Genomic DNA, 12,458 nt, shown 5'->3' with positions numbered 1-12,458 from the left:
TACAAAGCCAAATGTTTCAGCATTCTGGACAATAGCGACAGTATTTTACCATGTAGCTTTATCCATTAGGCTACCAGAAAACAATCTCTCTTTGGTCGTGTTATTCAACAAATGTATTTTAAAGTTTCTTAATATTACTGAAGGATTTGCTGAAGTTGAAGTAGGTGTATCTAGGTTAATCAGAGCATTTTGGCATTAACTCTAAAGACAAGCAGATTCCTGCCTTTTTTTTTTTAATTATAATGATTAAACAAGTAGTTGTTCATAAGAATGGAATGAAGCTATCCCTGGCTTACCCAAGAGGTACCAGCCAGCAGAATATCTGCCCCACTTCTGTAAAGTAATTACACAGTATGTTTTTCAGTCCACTTGAGAAAAGTACTAGGCACACAAATGTTTGTACTACACTAATTACACTAGAGGTAGTTTTGGCAACATAGTGAGGAGAATAATGTAGTTAGCCCAGCAGCTTTAGCAGAATACACAAGTATTGTTCAATTGGTATTGTTACTTACTTACTTATATCAAGACAAAACCATCTCTGCCTGTGTTGTATTGTCCAAGAGTGAATACAGAGTGCATGCTTGTTGCAAGTGCAAGGTGCCTGAAAGCACAAAAGAAACATCCAAAATTATATATACCATAATTCTAAGAGAATTTCGTATAAAATATAATAGACTCTCCTTTAGAAATGATGTGTGTTTTGATTGCAACTGTGAGGAAATAAGCGCATTGGGTACGCTTGGCAATTTTATTCGCTAAGAGTTGCCCAACTCTTTGGTGGTGATCTGGCTGATTGCAAAGAGTTGTTTTTAAAATTCAGTATGTGTTCTTCAGCACTTCGGTGTTTAAAGACCATCCAATCTAATTGCCTTTTCTCTCTCCCTTCCTTTCTGTCTTTCAGCAAACGAGGATTCAGTGTCCGATCCTTTGGAACAGGGACTCATGTGAAACTGCCAGGACCAGCACCGGACAAGCCAAATGTTTATGATTTCAAAACAACATATGATCAGATGTACAATGATCTGCTTAGGAAAGACAAAGAACTGTATCCCTGTGGCATGGCCTTTTTAAAAAATCCTATATGGTTCATCCTTGAAAGGTGTAATTCATTATTTGGCATTATTCATTAGGACTATATAGTTGCTTGACTGGCAAACTTAAAATGTTTTCAGTTTATAGGTTGAATTTTTTTTTTTTTACAATGGGCCTCCAATGCCTCATTGTAAATTGCTATTGAGTTACAATGCACTCATTCAAAATATTCTTTGCTAGTGTGTTAACATGTTTATCTCTTGAATGAAAGCACATTAATGCTATCACAGGTTATCCATTGCCTCCACTGCACTGTGGATTGTATTTTCTCAGTGCAAAGACTGTCCTGATAATGGATGTGTGAAGAGCAACCACCTCAACATTAATGTTGTATTTAGCTCAGACAAACTGACAGGTAAGGTTTACAGTATACTTTCTCTGGGAGAGAGGATACCTTTCATTAAAGAGCTCACTCTTCTCAGAATTTCTTGATACATGGTTTCATCTGTCCACTGGAAAAAAAACCAACAAACTTGTAGTATGTTAAAGATTGGACATAGGAGAGCCCTGTAACAGAATTAATCCTGGAGAACAGAGATGATCAAGACTATGCACACTACTTAAAACAATGACTAACAACAAACTGCATGATTTTAGAACATCTATATTTAAAGTTGATTTTTCATTTGTTTTTAAGAAAACCCACAAACCTACAAAACTGGGGCACTGATTCTAGATAATCTTTACTCACAAGGGATCTGAATTTTTTTAATGTTAAATATGAAAGAGAACACTACCCTAAATAAAGGATTCGGCATATGCTGAATTTCTGCTGAAAAGATAGAGGACCCTTTGGAGTGAAAAGTGCCAGAGTTAAATCTTCATAATTTAATAGAGCAGTCTTTGCACTTTCTAGTGGTACAAGGTTTTTTTCCTGAAATCTTGGGGATGGCCATCTGAAGATCCAATAGGAATGTTAGCATGGTTAAAATGTCTTAGTTGTACTCAACCAGCCCAGTTTTCTTGCATCTTTTTCAAAAAAAAAAAATAGAATGAGACTAAACAGATTGTCAGAGACTAGAAAACTTAGAACATGGTAGAAACCAGTTTGAGCTGTTACCCAAGGAGTGAGTAAACTCAGTAACTTTTTGGAAGATAGCTCTACAGTTGTTTGGTAGCACAGATTACACTATGGCTTACTACTACTCAGCAAATTCTGTTGTATTTGCTGACCAGAAGTAGTACATTTGAGCTTCCTGAGACCCCAAGAGTGGCAGCTTCTTTTGCATTGGGCATTGAAAGGCTTTGGTTAAGAAGAACTGGGCTGTTTGATTAAAGCTGTACAGCACAGTGAGAACTGATTAAATACTGGAATACCTTTCTGCATGGTGTTCCACACAAATAGTATCCCTTGCAGGGGTACTGGTTTCCTAAAACCTATATAAAGAACCCTTCCCTCCCCCCCAGAAAAAAAAAAATCAAAATGTAGCATATAGTCTTAATAAATCACCCATGTGATGTGCTGGGGTTCGGTTTTTTTATTATCTCTCTGCTTGTAGAGAAAAGGAAAATCTTGCAACGCCATCTTTAACAGGGCATGCCGTTTCTTGATTAAAAAAGAATTGCTTTGAAACAAAATTACTTGAATCAAGAAATAATTTTAGCAAGGGCTAATGACTTATGATTTCCTTGTTGTATTCTTCATTGCTGCTGTACTGAATATGGCAGTGCTTTAAGATGAAACCAACAGAAAGCCAACCTAGTTACCCCATTTAGCATAATTTGGAGTTACCATTTCAGTTCTGTTTCATGCTGGAGAAGCCATTGCAAAGTAAATAGGGCAAGAACAATTGTCTCTACATCTTTGCATATTTTATTCTCAGATATAAAGTATAAGTTGAGGTTTTCAAAGTGAAGACTGTCAGTACAGAAAGCAGCTCCGTTTCCAGAAATGGGTTTCGAGGGGTAGAGATTTTGCAGTAACTAAACCCCAGACCTACTCTTGTCAAAATTCTAGAGTAGTTTCTTTAGTGAACCAGAGTCATGTGAGCTCGTGGGTTTTTTGGGTGAGTGTTATTTCATAGAGGTGATGGGCATGCAAAGGTTACCTGCTGACGGATGGGAGGGCCTGCTCTTTTGATGGGATTTGAGTGTGATTGTCATGGGAAAACAAAAGGGGGTGTGGTTCTTCATATGATGTAGCTGCTTTTTCTGTTCCCCAGCCTTGCCTTCATCAGGTAAGCAGAGATGACTGTCATCTGTAGCCTTTCCATGTGGTTTGAAGTAGTGTATCTTGGTGACAACTGTCTGCTTTTTCCCGTACCCCAGTGATGGGACACATGAAGTTTGAGTGCTCTGCGTTCAGTACTGCCTCACTTAGGAGTGATGTCCTTCCTCCAGTTCTGTTTGCCAATAGGGATCCAAAACATTATGGACACTAGGCACTTGATGAAATTGTGGCTGTAAGGGACTTAAAATGTTCTCTTTTGCCCAGCCAAATAAATGACCCCTGTTTCAAAAGGCAGTAGTCTCAAAACAGAAATGAGCTTCTGCAGTATTGGACATCAGTTGGAGCAAGGTTGAAAATGTGTTGGAGTGAAAAGACCCATTGAAACTCTGTTACTCACTTGTGGAAATGAGGGAGAACTATCAAAAACCCACTGCAGAGACTAAAAGCACCTTCATTGCGGCTAATTAGTGAAACACAGAGCACGAGCTCACATAGCTTGAAGGCATATGTTGAATTTCAGAAGCACAGGAATAAGAGATTAATGGAGTCAGGCATACAAATTCAGTTGAGTAGGTGGTTACAGTATATCTAAAATGGAAGTACTTCAAAGTGTTTTAAGATGTGATAGTTAAACCTTGTAGTTAAAATAAGTATCCACATCCACCATTGCATTAAAATTCCCCGAGTTCTGCTAGAGAGCTGCAACAAATCCATTTAAGACTGTTCTGAATATGGCTTTTGGTTGCTTTTTAAAATACTACTCTATTAATTCAAGGAGGTGCTACTACTAACCTGTAGGAGTCATGACTAATGTCTACAGTACCTCTGTGAGGCTATGGGTGCGTAGTATAGATGCACTACCTAGCTGTAGTTGCTTGTATAACCAGACCTCTCAAATATAGACCAGTGTGATTACTTACCTATTATTTTTGTATGAAAGGGTTTAAGGACTTGGTTCTAATTACATGATGGTGACTTCAAAGATGAAACAAAAATAGAGAAAAAACTGGTGAGCCTTGCCTTCACATGAACGCAAAAACAGTCAAGGATGTCTAAATGCCAGTTTAAATCTGCAGCAGCAGTTGCTTTTGTGCCCAGGGATAGGACCTGTTCACGTGAAAGTCTGACCAAAGTTCTGCATCAGTAGCTCCTGGGTTCTTTATCAATATTAACTAACTCCATGATTGATTGCTTCTTTCTCTTTCTCACCACTGATGAATCTGTGACCTTCAGATGGAAGATACCTAATGGTTTCCATAGGTAGGTTTTTTTTACTAGGATTTCTAGGCAACCTACCTGTACTCCACAAGCTTGGCCTACTGCTTGGTTTCCTGCTTCTTTTACCTCCTCTTTTAATTTTACCTGCTCAGTAACTGTAGATAGGATTCCAGTTTTAGCTCCATAGTTACATGGTGATATAAAAATGGGGGGGACAGGGGATGATGACTGAGAAAAAGGGGGCATCCAGAGTATAGTAAGGCTATATTGAGACATAATTTTTCTGTCTTTGTAGAGTGATGATGGGGGTTGGACTAGATGATCTTTAAGGTTCCTTCCAACCCAAACCATGATTCTATTCTATGATGGAGGAGGATCCTTTAATAGTGAAGTCTTAGTCAGACATCACTGTAGTTAGCCTTTCCTTGCAGAAAAACCTGCATTTCCTGTCTTGGAGTCAAACTGAGCTTCCTGGGACAGTACAATTTGAGTATTAATGGACATCTCTTCCAGAATGTTTCCTGCTCTCTCACTTAACACTGATACTGGAACAAAGAAATCAATTTCTTGTGCAGTGTGTCTCAACTGTACTAGAAAGTTACTTGGCATCAGCCACAGAATTGGTGGCTACTGCGTGTTCCTTCTAGTGTGTGTGTTGCTGGGTTCTTATGGCAAGAAACAGAATTGTTTGTTGGACCAAGGTCAGACTCTTACAGGTCAAGAGGAACACATTCTCTGTTAATGTTTTTAAACTAGAGAGTAAAGCTGAAAAGGAATTGTCATAACAGACCTCCTAATAAACTAAAATTCTTCAAGTGTGTAGCTAGTCCAGGATTACATCTATCACCTCTTACCAGTTAGGGGTAGCGTATATTCTGAGGAGAGTAGTGTCTGTTTGTTACAGGTGTGGTCTTAGTTGTTTGGAATTTCTGCATTCATATAGTCAGGTTCTTGAGAATTCTTGCTCTTGAACTGATCAGTTTGCTCAAATATATCCTTTTAATGTTTGAGAACGCTGATGTGGAAAAGCCAGTTAATAAATAGTGACTTCATTCTATTTTCTTAGCCTGGTAAGTTGGCAGTGATGGGAATATCTTGCTCTAAACCACTTGCCCAGTTTCGAGTACCATTTTTTGTTGCAGAAACTTCTGTCACGTCTATCAAAGCTCTAGGATCCATAATACTTATGTAGTAATTCCTGACATGTCTAGATCAATGAACTGAGTGTTTATGTTGAACCACTTTAATGGAGGCTGTACGGAGCAACCTTGAGTTGCTTAATGGGGAAAGTGACCAGTGCATGGGTGCACAGGAGGACTAGCGAGGTCTGCATCTGCACCCTGCTTATTGGAGCCATATGGCTCAATCTTGAGGAGTAACTTAATTAAATTCTACTTCAGGTAAGCTCTTTGTGCATGTATTTATCTTATGTTTTCATTTGGTTTTCTTCATGGATTTTGAACCGATTAAACAGTTGTCAGCTTCTGTTCTGAGCTGTCACTCCAGTAATCAGTGGGATAGTTTCTATATCTCTGTAAACCACTTTAGAATGCTTTATTTTAGGTGCATTTAGGGTTTGTTTTTATGTTGTTTGTGGGTTTTTTTTTCATTTTTTTGAAACCTGACCTTCCAAAAGCTAAAAATAGTTTAAAATCGTGACCTGCTGATGCCAGTGGCAAAACTTCTTTTGAATGCAGTGCAGCACAAGTGTCATTTTCTTTCTTAACATGACTTTCTAGTTTGAATACTTACTGCTTTCTACTTTAATACTCCTAGAAATTGAGGGAAGGGATGAGGATGGAAAGCAGAAGATTGTTCAAATCCAGTTTAAACACAAAGAGGCACATTTCTGTGAATCTATACACTTCCAGCCATAAGCTGAATTCCAGGCCCTTTTTCTCCATGAAGGATCCTAAGACCAAAACACTTCACAAAATCTCAGGCCTTTCCAAGGCAGCAGTTTTCAGTACTTAGTTTGGCTAATGATCAGACTGCCATTAATCTTGGTTTCGTTCACATTAAAAAGGATATACTTTAAATTAAAATACATAAAGCATATAAATACATATTTTAATATTATTTCCTCTGCATTTGAACTTGTGAGACATGGTAGAAGCTACAGACTCCAGTTTAATATCAAATGTTTTTCAGCATGTAAAACATCCACTGCCACCCTGCCTGTCTTCTAGGTAGCCTTTGAAAGGTTATTTCCTTAACCAAGGTGAGTCCTGAACAGGTCCTCTAAATAATTCTGACTGAAGGATCCTATCTGAGGCTGACAACTACTGCAAAATCCATTTAGTGTTTGAGCAATTTTGTTGGCTGTGTTTCAGTCATAATGTTTGAACTCTTTTAATGAGCACATACGTTTGAATCTGTGCCTTTAAAAGGGCATTCTTGAAAGTAAAGGTGACACTTGAATCCGAGACCACATATTCGGATTGATGTTAAAAATAAGGCTACTTGAATGTCTAGCCAAAATATGTCCGTTGTCTGCTGGCCTCTTGAGTGCACCATGTGCAATTCACATTGCTTAAGTGTGTTTTGCTGCATAAGCAGATCACAATGCATTGGCTCTGTTGCTTTTGATACAACACAGGAAGCTTTCTGAAGTAGTGTTAGCAGTAAATGCAGCAAGACATTTGTAATGTTTGTTCTTTGCTTATCTAAGGTCTTGGCATGGGCTTTCTTTGTTTACAGACTATCATTGTAAGGGACTTTATACCACGGCAAGTAAAAATTTTTGCTGCTTCCACTCTTGGGCATTGGTTTGAATCTCACTCAGTCCTGTGGTAGATAAAACCTAAAAGCAGTCTGCAGCATAAAAATGAGCATAGCTATGTTTGGTCCTTGTTTGCAATTTCATCCCAGATTGAACGAGGGGAGAGAAGTGACAGTGGACTTCTGTTTCTTGCCTTGAAGAGGTTACCCCAGATTAACACAAAACTACTTCTGTGCCAACATAAGCGATGCTTATACATTTTTTTTTTCCTTACACTGATTTCAAAACTATTTCTGTCTTCAGGGCAGTGACTCTAATTTCTTCAGCTAGCATTAGTTGCAAGGCAGTAAAATCTCTGCCTGACTTCTGGGATGTTTATGCCATTTTTCTTGGATATGCAGAAGATAGTGAAAACATTTAACAGATGGACTGAAGGCATATTTCCACACAAAGTTTGCAAATACACGTTTCCCCTTCTTTTCTCTTATATTTGTAACTAAAGATACAGATTTTTTTCACTGGAGCATTTTATCTTGCAGGGTTTTCTGCTTAAACTTTGTCTATGGAGTATTAGTGTCATGTCTGCTACCTTTTAAAATGGTATAAATCCCATTTATTTCCATCTAAGCAAAGTTAGCATTCTCTTGCTACCAGGATTGCTTCTTACTAAAACTCTTAAGTTAAGCAGCTCTGTCTCATTGAATCTTGTGAAATCATAGCTTCTGCCTTTCCTAAAGCATCTAGAAACTTGCAGCAAAACCAACAGCTTTAGTTATAGAAAATAGTTTTGAAACATACCACTATGAAGAGTGAATTTTTATTTAATTTACAGGGAAAAAATAAATCTTCATAATTTTAGCAATTAATTTTGATTCTTCTGACTCTAGAGTGATCAAGTTACGTTCATGTAACACAAACCCTTTAACACTTGGGTATGGGAGAGCAAGTGAAAGTTTAATGCTTTACCATTTTTGTTTAATGACTCTGATCTTAAAAATTTCTCAATAGTGCCAAAGGTACAAATTGTAGAAATTGAGTGAACTGTGCCAAATTTTTCTGATTATCTACACTGGAGATGGCTTATGTGTCACCTGCTTCCGTGGAGCATTTTGAAAACTCACTTCTGTGTATCTTGCCACATGTCCACATAGCTTGGCATAAGACATTTTTCAGCTACTTACAGAGGAGCATTTTGAAAACTTCTAATGGATAGAAGTGAAAGATTGTTTGGAAACTTTGGATGTATTTGGAAATGTGATCGATAACCCACATCTTGATAGAAGGAAGAAAAATATGGAAGGTAAGAAAAACCTGAGTAACATAGCCATTGTTATCATTTTCTACTGGTCATATTCCTTGTGCTCTTAGGGTACACAGGAGTGTGTGCAGGCGTGTGCTTCAACCATTGACAGTTATTTGGATCACTGTTTTGTGAAGGACAGCATATATCCTTCTGTATATTTTAAATATAATTATTCTGGCACTTGGGGATCCTAGTGCCAGATTTATTCAATCAGAGTAAATATAGCAAGATTTCAGCAACGGACCAGCATACAAAGAAGTATTTAGCAGTGCAGATTAGAAGTCTAGCATGGGAATGGCAGGAGGAGTGTGTGTCAGTGTCTCACTTTTCATCTCAGTGGAAACAAGTTGGCTGACACAGCTGTATTTATAAAATCCCACAGTACAGAGAATAGCTTGTGACGTGGAATTCTTGTGGATGATCTCGTTCATGTATGCTGCTAGTGTACATGCAAGAAGTGTCTGAAGGGCTTCGTATCCCAGACAGAGCTCCATCAGCCCTGAGAAATTAATATACGAGAGCTCTTTCAAAAAAAAATTAACAATAAACTTCTGAGAGCCAACAAAAGAGGGAATCTAATATAAATAGAAACATGCATTTAGATGCTGAGTTGTTACCTTTCCCAAATGTGATGCTGCTGCTTTATGGTATACTTATTTTTGACTGATTTGATACAAGGTAGTGAAAGTAGTGTTAAAATTGGGAGCAGTATTACTGAAGTCTCTTATTTTCAGGATATGTGAAAGAAATTCAGACTGTCTTGCCAATATATACCTCTAATTGGCATAGCATAGACGTAATTTCAGAAAAAACCCAAAGTGATTAAGGTACTATATTTTCAGAAGATAGTAAGTTGGGGTGGAGATGAGAGGGAGAAGGCACCCTAGCTTTGTGACTGAATTGGCAATATTTGGGATCTTTAGAATTTAATGCAAGAACAGAGACATACGAAGGACCAGTGCGAGCAGGGCTTATTGTGAGATGCATTTACCCAAGGCACGCAAGTTGTGTGTATGCAAGCTTTGCAAAATTGTTCACCAGACTGGGCTAAGCACACCCTCTGCTCTTCAGTATTCTGCATGTAGCGTTGCACTAAGGAATGTTTGCTGCAGACCTCATCCAGCATGTTTCTTGCTCTACATGCTGCTGTTTAGAAGTGGTCCTGCTGTCGTTATGAATGTGTTCTCAGGTTTCCCAAGTGCATTAAGTGAAACAGCTTAATTGATTAAAGTTTTGTAGTACTTATGCTTTGCTTTATCGAAGTTACCCTATCCAGCTATAACTATCTAGTAAAGCTACCTTTGAGTTCTACAGCACAAAGCAATGACAATGACAGAAACCAATTTGAAAATAGCTGTTGCAGGCTGTGTTTCTGTGAGGCATTAATTGCAATTACAAATATTTTTCTCACAGACCTCTCTCCTCACAGCTGCCTCAAAGTACTTCCCCTCCCTGCCTAATCCTATGACATTTGCTGCTCATCTTCTGAAATGTGGCACTTGTTTCTAAACCTGAGATAAGCATCCAAAAGTAATGTGTGATACTTTCAAACCCTCTTATGATTCCCTTTTGATTGCCTACTCATCCTGATAATGATTTCTGTGTTCCTTTGTTAAACATCCATGTCATGTACGGGACTTAGCAGTAGTTTGAGCTGTTTTGCCAAGTGACCAAGACATTGTAGAATCCAGCAATCAAAGTCAAACTCCTTTTGAAGTACACACTTGGATGAAGTGCATAGTCAGCTGTTTGATGGCAGAGTCAGACGTGCCACACCTCCGAGGTCATCTTGTGTTCTGTCTCTGGTCTCCTTGTCTTTCTGGTAGTCCCTTCAGTATGTCCGTGATATCCCTTCTCCAGCTTTTTGGCAGTGGGCTTTGCCATTGCTCCCTTTCTTTTCCCCTTTGGCAGCTTGTATCTGTCCAGTTTCATTCTCAAATAGAGTTTCAGCTGTTCAGCACAGACAAGTCACTGGCTGGCACTAGCTCTAAGATTTTCTCTTCTTTCAGTGACGTGTGGGTATGTAGCCCTTGGCTTTAGGGCTCAACCAAACTTGAGGAAATGAGCGTGCTAGCATGTTGTTATATTTGGACCAGCTGCTACAAGCGTGCTCAGTTGGATTTTTATCTGTGCAGCTTGTAGCTTAGAAATGCCATGTAGTTGTCCTTAGCAATGAAAAACAAGTGACGCTTCAATTCTTTGCAAGTCGTTAATGTAGGCACAAATTTTATCAGAAGTGTTATTTAACCCAAATTAGTATTTTTGTGATATTTTGGGATGTCATATTCTCAGCGTTAAGACTATAAGTTACACAGTGCCACGAAAGACTTGTGATCAAACTCTGGTTTGTACTAAAGCCACGCAATTTCAATTCCGAATGAAAGGCAATTTGTGCTCTGGATGTGGAACGTGGGCAGGTCCTGCAGTCGTAATCACAGTTGCTTGGAAAGTAGAATTCATGGTGTCGGTGCCCATTTTTAGTCTTTTTATTCCCTGTAAAAGGAAGTGATTTTGAAGGTGGAAGAAGGTTGGGCAATATCACTCCCACATGCACACTTCCTTCAAGGAAATGTTTAGTTCCTAGGCATTTTGCCCAGGAGGGTTTAACACAACATGTCTTTTGTTTATAATACAGACACTAATAAATTAAGATTCTATGGAGAAGAGACCTGCAAATGCCATTCATACAAGTGTGAGAAGTATTCTGCTCTGCTGCTGGTTTTTCCCGAAGAATTGCAGTGTTTGAGTATGATGACAGCTGCACTACAATGAATAATCAGCACGTCAAATTTATTTGAAGATGTAGAAGCTTGGGTGCCAGCCATTACTTTAGAGATTTATTTTTTTTTTCCTAAAAAGCAAATGTTTAATAAATTGGTCTCTAGTATATTTTAGATGACTATGTAATTAATTTCTATACCCCAAAACTTTCAGCTCCAGTCACCGGGGTTTAATTTTCAGTTTCACCTGGGAGTTAAAATGAAACTTACTGAATACTTTGATCAGTAAGAGATCATTTTTCTTTTATCATACAGGATTTTAACTTAAAAATATCAGTATATTGGTATCCAAATTGTATAAGGTGATACATATCTTAATTTAGTAATCTGCAGACTAGTCATCTTGACAGGACTTGTTTGGATGCCCTTATGCCAAGAGGAGAGAAAGGGATATATCAGATGATGTTTGGTTGGTGAGGTTTTTTTTTTCATGGAGGGTGGAAGAACTAAAACAGAGGAGCCAGGCTACAAATACGTCAGATTCTTTTTCATTGACAGTCAAGGAAGACTTTTTCTACCTTGATGACCTTAGACATTGATGTTTACATACAGCCTTCTAAACCTGCATTGTTGAATTCATCTAAATTTCTTCTTGAGGTATGAAAAATGCTTCTGAATGTAAATTGTCAAGGTGCAAGGATTGCCACCACTAAAAATGCAACCCTGTCAGCATCATGGTAAGAAATTAAAACAAAGAAGCCTCTGTCTTAAAATGACAGCATCATATGCTTGAGCATAATGTTAATATGAAGAGGTAGGCATGAAATTTAGTTTTCTGGCTTGCATTTCCTACTTGGTGCTTGGTATCCAGGTGATGTTTTACAAGTTCTGAAGTACACATTCCTTTATAAACACACAGCTTAGATGGCCTAAGGTGATGGTCGTTGCTGTCTGGCCATTCCTGAATATCAAGCCCTGAGGTTGAGCTACTGTTGAAATCTCCCTGCTGAATTAACAGTGTCCTGATTCCAGTTGGATGCTGAGCTCTGCAAAACAGTAATTTAGTGGGAAATAGAACTCATCTGGAGATGTCCAACTCTGATTTTAGTGCATCCCATTTTCCTGAATTCCTCAGTCAGAATTTTACAGTTACAGGTGGAGGCCCTGTCATCCTAGTTACTGGACAAAAACCCCTCACCATTAACTAGATTTATTCCCAATGAAGTTAAT

At 38.4% G+C, this 12,458-nt stretch overlaps 1 protein-coding gene across 1 annotated transcript in view; it reads left to right on the top strand.

The window, feature by feature from the left end:
• Window positions 1-904: 904 nt before the first annotated feature.
• Window positions 905-12,458, top strand: part of SSU72 (SSU72 RNA polymerase II CTD phosphatase homolog (S. cerevisiae)) — a gene marked incomplete at its 5' end in the record, with an annotated part of 19,278 nt that continues 7,724 nt past the window's right edge. The window contains one exon of the mRNA XM_010186457.1: window positions 905-1,048. Coding sequence (XP_010184759.1) covers window positions 905-1,048 — 144 coding nt within the window. The remainder of the gene's footprint in view (window positions 1,049-12,458) is intronic.

Source organism: Mesitornis unicolor, unplaced genomic scaffold (genome assembly GCF_000695765.1).
Source record: "Mesitornis unicolor isolate BGI_N332 unplaced genomic scaffold, ASM69576v1 scaffold22006, whole genome shotgun sequence".
In the NCBI taxonomy this organism is placed as follows: Eukaryota; Metazoa; Chordata; class Aves; order Mesitornithiformes; family Mesitornithidae; genus Mesitornis; species Mesitornis unicolor.
Note: the sequence above shows the minus strand (reverse complement) of the source record. Positions and strands in the feature narration are given on the sequence as shown.